The 13,989-nt window shown below is 43.0% G+C and overlaps 1 protein-coding gene across 3 annotated transcripts in view; it reads left to right on the top strand.

Moving 5' to 3' along the window:
* Positions 1 to 13,989, top strand: part of CADM1 (cell adhesion molecule 1) — a 322,495-nt gene that overhangs the window by 263,810 nt on the left and 44,696 nt on the right. For all 3 annotated transcript variants that reach the window (XM_035008994.1, XM_035008993.1, XM_035008992.1), the window contains exons 4-5: positions 2,559 to 2,696; positions 4,969 to 5,127. In XM_035008994.1, the coding sequence (XP_034864885.1) occupies positions 2,559 to 2,696; positions 4,969 to 5,127 (297 nt within the window). The remainder of the gene's footprint in view (positions 1 to 2,558; positions 2,697 to 4,968; positions 5,128 to 13,989) is intronic.

Here is a 13,989-nt window from a genome sequence, read left to right as displayed (position 1 = left end):
AGAGCATGAAGGAAAGAGCCCCAGGATCACACAGGACACAAATACCTGACAAAGCCTGTGTTGGAGGCTGGGTGCCATTGAGACTTGACCGTGGCACGTGCCGGAACCTCTTAACAAGTCCGGGATCTCTTCCCATCAAGATTCCCAGGTCACCACAGAGCCACCAGCAGGGTTTTTCTCCAATGTTACACAAGCCGGCTGGAATCCGATGGGCTCCATTGCCCTCTTTGTCCTATCCAAAGAGGACCACTTTCCCGGAGTCTCCCCTACTCAGTTTGAATTTCCTTGAATTGCATGCTATCTCTTCGGTTACTGTCCTCAATCCCATTTCTCGTTGGGCGGCATGGCATATGCCAACATCAGGAATGATTTCCATCACTCTCCTTTTATTTTTGTCTGAACCTTAATGGGAATTACTATTGTCTGACTTTCATTTCTCCGTGGGGGGGGCGGGGCGGGGGGGGTGGCGTTCCTATGTCTTTTACTCTTTGGTGGTTTCATCTTCTTGCCTCTTACTTTGCTCCTCCTAGCTCACCGAGATCTTATTTTCTTCAGGCTTGGGCAATCTTTTCCTCTGACATTTGCTCTAACAATAGCATTTTATTTTAATATTCCTACAATACTGCACTCAGAATTTGGTAGTATTTGTTGGTCCAAAACATCTAGTCTCTGTGTGTATTCCCTATCAACTCTGTAGGTGTGTGTGATGAAAATCTATAACCATCCTGATTGTCATCTGGCAAGAATATCTACGTTCAGGAAATAGCTAGCTGAAGTCGTCCCATTTACTTTTGTCACTGCCTTTCTGTGTCTCTTAAAATGCTGGCAGATGTGCAACTCCAAATTGGATGTTAGACTATCTCTCTTTACGCTTGTTTTTTTTTTTTTTTTAATGTAAGCGAGGGTGGTTCTCTGCCATGTTTAACTACTCATTTGGGCCGTATCACTTTGGCAACACATCCAGTTGAGCAAATGTGTTCTTTTACACGGTGAACAAAGAAGAGGCCCGCTTTTGCTCTAATATTCACCCCCCCACACACCCCCCCACACACACACTGTCTTGCTGAGAAACATATGCAACATACCATTTTTCCTTTTCCATCGTTCTCTGTAGGAATTTTCAAGTGCTTCAGTTCAATGTAAAAGTCTTCCTGTACACAGAATTTTGCACTGGACTCGAACAGTTGGAAATCCCAAATACGTGGTTTAATCCCATAATTCATTGAAGTGGTATCAGAGATTTATTATTCAACTTGATCATCAGGACGGCATGTTTATACATATTTAATTTCTTGTTTCTCTTCTGAGTTGAGAAACTTATTAATCATAAGTCTCAGAACTGTCTTTGCTTATTCATGGTGGTCAGGGCACATAGTCTGAGATTCACTCTGCTGAATTCCGTATTCTTACTGATTTTTATTTCAAGAAGCTCCGTCTTGTGGTAGATTGCACCTGATGTGAAGTGTCGCCATCAACTCAGTTTCATAAAAGATAACATGCTTTCTCACCGTCCCCATCACCCTACCTACTCTGGATTTGCTATTCTGCACTTTATCCCCCAAACATTTTATTCCATCTTATTATATATGCTTAAAGAAGAGTGGTTTTAATTCTGACATATAAAATGGACTTGCAGGCACTTAATAGTCCTTTTCACCTTTGCTTTCTAAAATCTGGAGCATCAGGGGCGCCTGGGTGGCTCAGATGGTTAAGCGTCTGCCTTTGGCTCAGGTCATGATCCCAGCGTCCTGGGATCGAGTCCTGCATCGGGCTCCCTGCTCCTTGGGAGCCTGCTTTTCCCTCTGCCTCTCATGAATAAATAAATAAAATCTTTAAAAATAATAATAATAATAATAATAAATAAATAAAATCTGGAGCATCAGATTTCAGAACATGGAAAAATTACTACAAATTAACTGGCATGTCCTGTCTTACTGCATCTTCCCATCCAGTGGATTTTATTACTATGCTGTCCATTGGAAGTCATGATTGTATCCCAGTTCTCTGTGGATAATTTTAACTGAACGAAACTGGTTCTAAAGCACAAGTTTTCTGTGTGTGTTTATGATGAGCAATTCTTTTAAGGGACTCTAAGTTTTTGATCTTTGCTGGTTGTCTTTGGAATCTTTCATATGAAGATTGAAATCCAAGGGTTGAGTTCAAGGACAGATAGTCCTTCCAGATCCTTCCTGATGAGGATGATAAATTCATTCATGTGTACTCGTCTTACTTTTGGATCTACGTTCTGGTCAGTTTTCTAATAACCGATGGATAACTAATACCGCTGTTGTTATAACTTGGTCACTGATGACTTAGGAGTGGGAGGCTGGGCATTTTATAAGATAACTTTAGGAAAGAAATTCTGAATTAACAACTTTCACATAAATCACACTCTTTGATGATGACTTTTGTACTTCTTTTTTCCCCTCCGGTGGCAGTTTGTTTTAAAATTCCATCAGGAATGTCCATTAGTTGTCTCCTCTTTTTGGTAGTGGTGGTGCGAATTTCTAATGAAAAGAAGACCATGTGCAGAAATGGGTTCTGTGTTTAATTTGTAGTCCCACCGCGCAACCTGATGATCGATATCCAGAAAGACACAGCGGTGGAAGGTGAGGAGATTGAAGTCAACTGCACCGCCATGGCCAGCAAACCAGCCACGACCATCAGGTGGTTCAAAGGGAACAAGGAGCTAAAAGGTGAGGGGCAGCCTGCCCTATCCAGAAGTAGTAGGCGGGTACCTGACTCCAGCAGGGCCACACCTTGAGGGAAATTAAAGATGAATGCCAAACATGCCCCTAAAACAAAAATGCCCGCTTAGATAGGGCTCATAATCAATTGCTAAATGCATCTGAAGCCGGAGCATAAAAGCATTTTATTGAATCTAACGCATATCCTCCCCCTGTTGTTTGAGCGTTTGTGGTGATAGGTGTTGCTAGATTTTTTTTTTAATTTTTTTTATTATGTTATGTTAATTGCCATACATTACATCATTAGTTTTAGATGAGGTGTTCCATGATTCATTGTTTGTGTATAACACCCAGTGCTCCATGCAGAACGTGCCCTCCTTAATACCCATCACCAGGCTAACCCATCCCCCCACCCGCCTCCCCTCTAGAACCTTCAGTTTGTTTTTCAGAGTCCATCGTCTCTCATGGTTCGTGGTATTGCTAGATTTTGGCTCCGATGCTCAGAAAGAACTAGAACTCTTTAGACCAGGAAGAGTCACTGGTGGAGGTGTCCCCTGAACTCCGGGTGTCCATGTTGTCCCTCAGTTCTCATTCACCCTGTGACCTCGGGTGGGTCAGCACCCCAAATTCTCATGTTGGACATTTAAAAAAAGGCTACTCTGGATTTGCTTAGTCTTGATGGTGAATTCCGAGTCATTCTAACATGGATTACTGCACCATCAGCTTGCTGACTGTGCTTTCCTGTAGGGGCAGGTGTGTTAAGTACAGGAAAGATCGTATCCTAATTGTGGATCTGCAGGCACCCCCTTTCTCATGGAATCTGTAACTCATGTGCACGTTTCACCAGCCTGCTCTTTTGCAAAGTTTGCAGTTTGTGATAGTGATGCAGGCCACTCCTTTAACCTCGGCCTAGGCCGCCCCAGGGTTGATTCCTGTACCCTCAAATATCTGCCCCCTTAGCCAGCGCCTCAGCCACAGCCTGTCCCCTAGTTGACCCTTCTGTGTCAGTCATCCTGAGTTAACACGTGTGTGTCGGCCTTCCTACCCCTTGCTTTCCAAGGTTGCTTTGCAAGTAATAACTGGGGGCCAGACAGCTCTGGTCATTTGACAGAAACGCCAGCTGTGTTTAGCAATTTCTGCTAATACGGGGATATTAATATTACAGATTGTAGGAGATTCTCAGGCAGATGAAATGAGTGAATGTTTGTAAAGCATGTAGCTGGTATCTGGGCCAAGGTAAGTGCTCGGTGTGTGCTTCTTGAATAAATCAAGAGTGCCAGGAAGAAAAGAATAAGGCCTTTTAGAAAGGGGATATAAAAATCTATATCTAGAAACAGATAAATCTATATATAACAGCTTAAGTTTCAAAAAGCTTGCTCTGTTTTAATCTCCTATTTCCTAGGTATGGTTTTGGAAGGAAGGAGTTTCTCATTTCCCCTCTGCTTTTCTAAGTGAATTGAGCCATTAAATGCCTACCGATAAGTACAAAACATTAAAAGAAAGTTAATGGTGTGCCATGTCCCAGGGAGTGCTGAGTTCAGGAAAGGGGCTGCCTTGGCCTATTCATCCCATCCGGAAGCCTCCTCCCTCCTTTTCTGGGTGTTCTTGGATGTGTCTCCCGTCTGGCCCAAAGCCTCTATCTTACTTTGCTCTACCCACTGCCACTGCAGGGTTTTTTGTTGTTGTTGTTTTTTCGTGGTCTTCTAAAAGTCTCAGAATTTACACATTTCAATTACAATTTCAATTATGTAAATCCATTTAGTTACTTTCCCTCTTAATTGTTGCTGATGGGGGTGGGCAGAGGGGATTGTTTATATCTCTATTCCTGATTGAATTACTTCGGGGATTTGGATGATGTCCTGGAATTTTTAAACCGCATGACAGCCTACTAGACGTTTCAAGTTCAGATGGTGGTTAGGGGTGAAAAGCACTTCTCTTTTCCTCCTCCAAAATGCTGTAAGCAGTCAGATGGCAAAGTGGTTCAACTTTCAGCTGCCTTTTTGTGGGAGGTTTTAAGATAGAAGACAACATATGTAATATATTTAAATAAAAATAGTATCTATTATGTGGGGTAGAAGTGCATCTTACATACTATCCTGTAAGGTTGAAAAGTAGGAAATTGTCATTTTACCCGTTATCTACCCACAGTTTAACCTTATCCCGAGTGGCTTCCATCACCTTGGTTAAAATAGCAATGTCAGGGCAGGGAGAGGAGGCTATAGAAACAGAGTGGTAGGAATTCACGCAACTCTGATTTCTTGGATTATTCCGTGTCCCCCAGGCAAATCGGAGGTGGAGGAGTGGTCAGACATGTACACTGTGACCAGTCAGCTGATGCTGAAGGTGCACAAGGAGGATGACGGGGTCCCAGTGATCTGTCAGGTGGAGCACCCAGCTGTCACCGGAAACTTGCAGACCCAACGGTACCTTGAAGTACAGTGTGAGTACCTGTCTTAGTCCGTTCAGGCTGCTCTAACACAGCAGCACCGAGTGAGTAGCTCATAAGCCACAGTCATTTATTCCTCACCATTCTGGAGGCTAAGAAGTCCAAGATCAAGGCGCACCATCGCGGTTGTGTTCTAAAGAAAGCCTTCCCTCTTCCTGCTTCGGAACCACTGCCTTCTTGCTATGTCCTCTCAGGGTGGAAGGGGCTAGAGATCTCCAGAGGCCCCGCCTCCTCATATCATCCCAGTGGGCACTGGGATTTCAACATAGGAATTTGGGAAGGGAGGGACACAAACGTTCGTTCAAATCGTAGCAGTACCTGAGTATTTTATCCTGAGGGCATAGAGTAGCAGTTGCTTAAAACTCTTCAGAAGCCATTTATTGAATACATATGATAGAGTTTATATCTTGTTGTCTTAGTAGTAAAATAATCAAAGGATTATTTTAGTGAAACACTGCCATACTACAGAGTGCCAAAGAGGATTTTCGAAATACTGCATTTAACCCAAATGGAAAACTTTATAAAATGATTCCAATCTGTTCTATCACATGACTTAATTAATTGCATTTTATGAGTGTTGACTATAATCATTTCTATGTCAACTTCACAATGTAGGGTAGTCCCTCCCACTTTCTTAGCCCCAGCAGAAGTGCTGAATTTTTTTGTTATAGAGGGGCTTTTATTCCCCTTCTCCGTTAGCATTTTGTTTTAAAGTGCATGTTCTCTTCCATTTTTAGCTTAAAGCATAGCAGTGAGTTTAAAAGTGGAACTCTTTGGAATCAGTGCCACAACCTCAATGGCTTCATCGATAACAGCGAGATCGTGGGGAGTGAGGTTGTCTCCTCACTGTGCCCAATGAACTAAAGACATTCTCCTTGTTTTCTCTGTGGACTCTTCTGCTTGCCAAAATGTTTTCTGCACAAAACCATGCTTGCAGCAAAGTTGTGGCCAAGTAGCCAACTTCTCACTTTTTTTATCAGAGAGCTTCCGTAACTGAGCCTCTGAAAGACTGCAGTTGATACTTGAGTGTGCATAGTGGGAAGGGTGCAAGAGTCTGGTTGGAAAGGCAGCCGCCGGGGGTCTGATAAAGGCAAAGCATTACAGTCTATTAATTCTTCCGTTAATTTCCTAGCGCTGCCATAACTAATTACCACCGACTCCGTGGCTTAACACGACACATTTATTCTCTCATAGTTCTAGAGGACAGAAGACTGAAATTGAGGGGTTAGCAGGACCACGCTCGCTCAAAAGGCGCTAGGAGAAGAGTTTTTCTTGCCTTTTCTGGCTTCTGGGAGTCCCAGATATTCCTTGGTTTCTGGCCGTGTCTTTCTAGTCTCTTGCTTTGTCTCAACACGGTCTCGTCTTCCCTGCGTGTCTCTTAGACGGACACTTGCTGTTGGAGTTAGTGCCCACCCAGCTAATCCAGAACGGTCTCATCTCAAGATCCTGAATTTGATTACATCCACAAAGACTTCTCTTTCCAAATAAGGTCATATACGCAGGTTCCAGGGCTAGGAAGTGAGCCTGTCTTCTGAGGGCCACCGTTCAGCCCACCGCAATCGCTATCACATGCATACATTGCCTGAGCAAAACAGGGGCCAGGGAAAGGTGTAAAAAGTGGCTTCTAGGGCGCCTGGGTGGCTCAGTTGGTTAAGCGACTGCCTTCGGCTCAGGTCATGATCCTGGAGTCCCGGGATCGAGTCCCGCATCGGGCTCCCTGCTCGGCGGGGAGTCGTCTTCTCCCTCTGACCCTCCCCACTCTCATGTGCTCTCTCTCATTCTATCTCTCGCAAATAAATAAATAAAATCTTTTAAAAAAAAAAAAAAGTGGCTTCTAATCGCTTCTCCACCTTGTGGCTAAAAGTAAATGTAAAAAGTTGCTTCTAAGACACTAATCCCATTCCAACCTTTTCTTACTCTGTGAGTTTGGCTCAATTTAACATTACATAATGCAGGTTTTTCTTGTTAATTCATTTCATCTCCATCATTATGTAGCTTCATTATGGGCATCATGCTTATAATTTTCATATCACTAAAACTATTGTGCTGTAATGTCCCTATAATGGGAAAACAGAAATGATCAGATATTATCTAAATTGGCAGATAGTAGATTTCTTGTGACTTTGTTAATATGTAATTCATTTAAGCAAACTTAATATCCATTAACTTCCCTTGTAGGGGCCCATTAGCTTTAATAATACATTAACTCCTTTGTGAAACCTGAGTAGACATTCACCCAGTCCCTGCCCCTAAACTCTTTCAGTGTCCCCAGAGTATCTTCCAAATAGAATATAGCCCCACCCACCTATGAAATTACACTCACTCCCAAATGCAAAATATTTTAAGCACTATACCTCCTACCTCTTGGAAGACTTGATAATGATCTTTATAAGCCTTGTCTTCCATATTCCGTAGGTTCAAGAGAGATTTGTCCTTCTAAGAACAAGGAATAAAGCTGCATATCTGAATCCATTTGACTTCAGTCTTAAGAGTACTGCTAGCCCTCAACCACAGGGAAGTGACCAATGCCTTCCAAAACGAAGACATACCTGTTGATCATTTTTAACTCTAACATGGCACTGTTGCAGGGTTCTTGTCTCACAGAGTTGAAGAATGAATCTTGCAGGCAATAGGGTGATGGAAGTGGAAGTTTCTTAGGGGAAGGTGAGAACAGAAAGGAAAGCTCCCTAGAGTGAGAGGGGTCCCCGATGGGTTGCCACTGAGGGCTTTTTATGGTCAGTCTTTTATAGAAAACTGACCAGGGAACTTGGTAAATACCTCATCTGTAAATTTAGGACAAACAAGGTGGATTTGTAAATATTATGAAAATATCGCATCTATATTTAGAACAAACAAGATAGATGTGTTATATTTCCTTCTTTCTAGTTAATTTCTTGTCTATAATATTTCTCCACATCTGGGGTTTCTGTGAGCCTGGTTAGAGAGCCCCCTACCTGTCTCTCCCTACCTAGCCTCGCCTGTCCCTTACTCAGCACCTTTTTATGGGAAACTATTGTTTTTTGTTTTTGTTTTTGTTTTTATCCAAAGTGAGCCACACAGGCATTTTCTTCTTGATACTTCATTTTTTTCGGAATGTATATAAAGAGAAAGTCTTTTTACATAAAAGAAAATTAAGAGTTGCCAACCATTATATTAATCTGAATAGGAATTGAGAGTCTTCTTTGGCTTCTTAAATAAGACTGGTGCTCAAGAAAGTCACCAGACAGGGCATCTGGGTGACTCAGTCGTTTAAAGCATCTGCCTTTGGCTCAGGTCATGATCTCCGGGGTCATGGGATTGAGTCCCAAGTTGGGCTCCCTGCTCAGGGGCAGTCTGTCTCTCCTCCCACTCGTCCTCTCAATCTCTCTCTCTCTCAAATAAATAAAATCTTTTAAAAAAAGAAAGAAAGAAAGAAAATAAGTCACCTGATCATTCACTACGCTCCATTCCTGGAGTGCTACTAACAACTTGGCAGAGTCAGCTAGGAATTCCTTAAGTAGCTTCTCCAGACACGACTGGAATCCTCTACCTCATTTCCTACCAGCTTTACTCTCCTGGACACCAGCAGCTCTGCCATAACAAGAGCCTCCTGCCTCTGAAGCCGAAGGCGCTTGGTCCTTGGGCGCTAAGGCTTTGTTGGTCGTTGGCTCGCGCCAGTGGTTCAACCCCATCCCTCTTATGGCTCTCTCTGTAGACGAGCAGCACCGCGTCTTGATGGCAATGAGAAGAGATACTTAAATACATGAGATTCAGCAGCCAGTCTGCATGGATGGGGAATCATTTTGGATACTTTATGAGGAGTATTAGACCCTCATTTTGTAATTGGTCCAAACCCTTAGCATCAGCATTTCTTAACCTTCTTAAAAACCCCTTTAAAAGTCCCATAGACCTGGAGAAGATGAACAAAATCACATACCACCATGTTTTGCTTCCAATGTAAAGAGTCTGTTTATCCTACAGACTTCTAACTTCATTTATTCGAGGACCAGTTTTCCCATGTCCACAGATGATCCATACTCTTCGTGCATTTAGAATTTGTCTTTAAGTCACTTTATTGCTTTTCCCTAACAAAGGCCTGTGAAAAAATATCAAATTAGGCATTTTATTTTGCTATGTGTGTTATGCTTAATAAATACATCAAAATAAATACATAAGTATTATTTTTAATGTCCTTTTCTTTGCTACCTAAAAAGATTTTTTAATAATATCATTTATAAGCATTAGGTTATTACCAGGAAATACTGAACTGGTCCGTGGACCTCAGATTAAGAACAGCTCTTTTCTGGGTAAATGAGACTACCTTGGGGAACTCTAACCTGTTGGAACTCGTATTCGTTATACTCACTTGGTTCAGTCCTGGCCCATTTTGCTACATGAAGCCTTCTGGGAACCGCTTTCTACCTCATCTAAGACCAGTTGGCTATTAACCAGGATATGACCACAGTTACATGACAGACAATGGATTTGAGTTCTGTATAAACTACGTTCTTTTAAGAAGATATTTTTTAAAAAGGAAATAGCAAAGACCTACACTGTATATTGTTGAACAGCTTACTTTAAATCTGACAGGGAAAGGAGGAGAGGTAAACTGGAGAGCTGTCATGTTGCCTAGAAGACAAGGCTTGAGCTATAACTTGGAAATGCTTTTGTCTTGTGGATTTAAGTCCTAATTAATTGAACACAGAATTTTGCAGTGTTTGTTTGTTAGGACCCTTATTTGTGGTACCAGGAGAAATTGTTGTGCCCAATTATGTGAAAAATCAGCCAGATGTGTATGCTGTCATACTTTTAATAATCTTTAAGTTGGTGGTGAGTACAGATATTAATTGTGTAGTATGCATTGAAGTGATTAACATCAATGTAATTTATCATCTGGAGATTTCTGAACATAAATAAATGAGTTGTTTTGCTCAGCAAGGTGTTGACCCCTTCAGAATTAGTGAATTAAAGCCCCCCCCCCTCTTTTTATTATAAATATGAAAGGCACCACAATCAGCCAAGTGTTCAGTTATTTGATTTTCTGGGGCATTAGCCGCTCTTGTTTGTGACATTTCCCTGTTGGGTGCTCGTTTGCAAGCTCATTAATAAGGTTTTCTCATAGGAACATTGCTGGGAATGAAGAACATACAGTAGGCCTCTTAGTTTTCTGGCTTTCATTGTGAGGCTCAGCAAGGCTACAGCAGTGGTGACACATAGCTCGGTGTTTAAAACAGAAAATAATTATGCACGGAAGCTGGAATTCAGAGCTCTCCCGCCTTAGATGTTAGGCAGAGGACAGTTTGGCCTTTTAATGTCCTGAGCTCGATGACCCTAAATTCCTTCTGTGCGTTTTTTTTTTTTTTCCTTCCACATGTCTGCGTGCGTGGCGTTGCTCACATTTACAACATGGTTGATTATAGCGGAGTTAGTGGAGTTTCAGATCTGAAGGAACGCACTCCTGTCAAATAAAAGCCTGTTTAAAGGAGAACAGTTCACTGTCTGCGCGTTAAAAGAAAACTGTTTAAATAGCATCAAGGTGGCCACACATAGCGACGTAAGCTGGGAATTCAAAGAAGAGCTGTGACCCTCAGTATGAAATTCAGATCGCTGTGCAAAGTGGGAAAAGCCTCACTCTGGACTGAGGTGAATCCGAAGCTCTTGGATGGCTGCTCTGTGTCTTTTGCTTTCCCCCATCACAGCCTTGCTTCTTTGAAATGGTTTGCAAAAATCCTCATCTTGTGAGGGTTTTGTGTGTGTGCGTATTTGTTTAAAAAAGAGAGAGAGAATGAGAAATTGAGATGAGTTTTGAAAGGGAGAATGAAAAAACACAGACTCTAGAAATGGATGTTTGAATACCTTCCCTTCTCCAATTATCATCTGATGGTTAATCGTGTACATAGGCATCATTTTCAAAATGAGTTTTATTGACTCCATATAGGCAGATATTTTGTAAATCCATTTTCCTGTTCACCTAGGGTCCGGAGAAGACTGGATTTCTCCTTTCTTTCCCTCAGTTGGGGGAAAATTGGTCATTGAGGGGATGATCAAAACCTGTTCTCTATCTATGCCAAAATAAATGTTTTCTCTGGTACCGACAGTGCCCTGCAGTGAAGGAGGGAGAAAAACCTGGAAATAGGAAAAGCTTTCCTGCTTGGAGTGGAGGATAAAACCTCGTTTCCCAGAGCGGCTCCTGTATCCATCCTCCCCTCATCATTTCTGTTCCCAGATTATATTCTTCAAAGCATAATAGCTGGCGTTCCCCCGATTTGGCCTGTTTCTCTCTGATCTCCAGGCTCGCCTTTGAACAGAATCCCTTCTTCCTCCCACTCTCCCTTCCTTTTATTTTTTTTAAAGCAACGAATTGAGTTTCGGGGAAGTTATTTTGGTATTTGTTATTCCTCATGGAGACTCCTGGACTCAAATGAATGTTTGAGCTGTCATTTGTTGGGTGATCACAGGGCAGGGGCGGGGCCACAGTCCTGATATTATTAAAATACTCTGGAGCTTGTTCATGGAGCATGTTGCAGCACCAGAGGGGGCAGGAGGTGAGGGACCAATACTCAAAAAACAAAGAGTAAGTTTCGGGCCAGGACTGTTATGAGCAAGATTTGAGTGACGTGACTGGTCTCAAGAGAAAGCCACCACCTCTGTCTCCTCGAGGCAACTCGGCAGATGGAGGCCTCTTACTAAGGATGCTCGGTCCACATCTCACTGTCTGACCTGTTGTATTTGGGGAAGGTATGTCTCTGTGGCTATGGACATTGAGCATTTCCACTGTGAAAGGAGTCTTCTCATGGTTTTTAACTCAAGGTCACATTTCAGTTCTGTGGAAGGTTAAATGGTTGTGAAGTTAAAATCCGAAAATCGAAAACGAGTGGTCAGACAACATCCTTTATGATTTCCCCGAAGATCCCACCTTAGAGATACACCAGAAATGCTAAATAAATGTGTAGTGAAAGGGAAGCATGTAAATCAGAACACCTGGGCTGAACCTCAAATTTGGGGAGCTGGATTGACCTTCCAGAAGAATAATACAATTATATTTTGTGCTAAGGGCTGTTGAAGTGATTCAACAGGGAGGCCGTGAGATTGGAGTAACTCTCGTGCCTTGGGGAGCCCACAGGAGCAAAGGAAAACCTCAACCAAAGTCCCCAGGCTCCCAAGAAAATGAAACTGAAGCCACCACCAATCACGAACAGCCAACTAGGCTTTCCCCAAATAAGGCAACTGCTTAAGCCACAGCCAATCAAATAATGGCCCTTGCTTTCCTTCCCTGTCTTCTCTGTAAAAACCTTCCCCTATAGCTCCCGTGGCTGGAGCATTTTCAGTGTGGTGTTGCCCTATTCAAATCATGGATTTTCAGATAAACTCTCAAAAATGTTACTGTGCCCAGTTTATCTTTTAACAAGGTTAAGATGTATTCATGAGCTGATTTTTTTTTTTTGAGTCAGTAGCAGAGCGTGGAGTAGGAGTCCACGCCCTGGTATTTCTCCAGCTTCTCATGCATTCATTCACTTGGTAAGCAAGTATTGAGGGCCTACTGCATGTGCTGGGCGCCAGGATACAAAAGACTCAAAACTCTTGTTCTTACAGAGCTGACTTTCCCATGGAGAAAATCATGCTGGAAGGCTTTTCCCATCCAGCATTCACTTCTGATTTTAAAGATTTCTCAAAGATAGGGAGGAGTGTATGAGTGTGTCGCCCATTTCAAAAAGCACTGGAAACATAATTTTCTGTTGCCACATCACAGAATAAAATTTGCTTTTCAGTCTCCACAGAACTACTTGCTCGTTGCAACAGGCAGGAATTGCATTCTGCTGCAGTGATGTGGCAATGCTCGTTGGTCCCGCATCTCCCACCAGGTTTGACTCCTCCTACTCCTCCTGGAGCACGGTTGTAGTGCTCCAGTTCCTTCAACAGATGCAACAGCAGGAGGTCCTTCACCTTGCAAACAAACAAAATAAATGGCAGTGAGAATTATTCATGAATGTGTCATGACATTAGAAAGCAAACCTTTTGCAAGATGTGGAAGTCCTCTGAAAGCTCGGTGTGACTGTTCTCGAACCCCACGCAGTCACCTCCTGCTACCGGAAACTGTCTTCCTTCGGTGCAAAGCTGGCCTCTCCTGGCAATCCAGGCAGCCGTATCGTGGGGGCTGAGTCTTGCCTCGAGCTCCAGAAAACCCCTAATACTCACCAAATCTCAGGTTAATCTTTGCATGGTCGTGCTCCTCCAAACTGCAGTAATCCTCCATGATTGACAAAGCCCCTTCAGTTGAGGCCTCCCCACCTGAATGCGCAGGCGCTGACCCAGACTTCTCCCAGCCATTCTGATACGTCTGGGCACTTGCTGCCCTTGAGTTCTCCCTGGTCGAGGCCCTGAGACCATTAGCATCTGCTCCGCAGGCATCCAGTCCCGTTCTCACGGATTTTCGGAAATTAGACGGAATCTAAGTAAGGGCCACGAAGAGCCTGTGTCCCGAATGCAGTCACAGGAGCAAATTTGCACCCAAGCCCTTGGACCTGGTTGCACTTAGTGCATCAAAGGACATTGGATGCCTACATTCCCTGATTTAGAAATTCTTGGGGGTGGGGGGGGTGTCAGGAGCCCCTGGGGTAATAAGTCTCGCGCTGGGATATCAGGCATCTTCCTCATGCCTCAGCTGTACTCTTACCTGGTACATGGGAAGGATGACATCCCAGGCAAAAGGAAACTGCAAAGTACCCTTTTATTTATTTATTTTTTTAATAAATAATTTTGAAAACCTGCTACGTTAGTGTTGTGATCTAGAGAGAAGGAGACGATGACTTTTCATTTACATAGGAAAGTGAATACAGGTTACAGAGTCTCGAGCTTCATCTTCTGGAAAGATCATAG

This window comes from Mirounga leonina, unplaced genomic scaffold (assembly GCF_011800145.1).
Source record: "Mirounga leonina isolate KUSES-001 unplaced genomic scaffold, KU_Mleo_1.0 Mir_153, whole genome shotgun sequence".
NCBI lineage: Eukaryota > Metazoa > Chordata > Mammalia > Carnivora > Phocidae > Mirounga > Mirounga leonina.
This window is presented reverse-complemented; position numbering and strand designations above follow the sequence as displayed.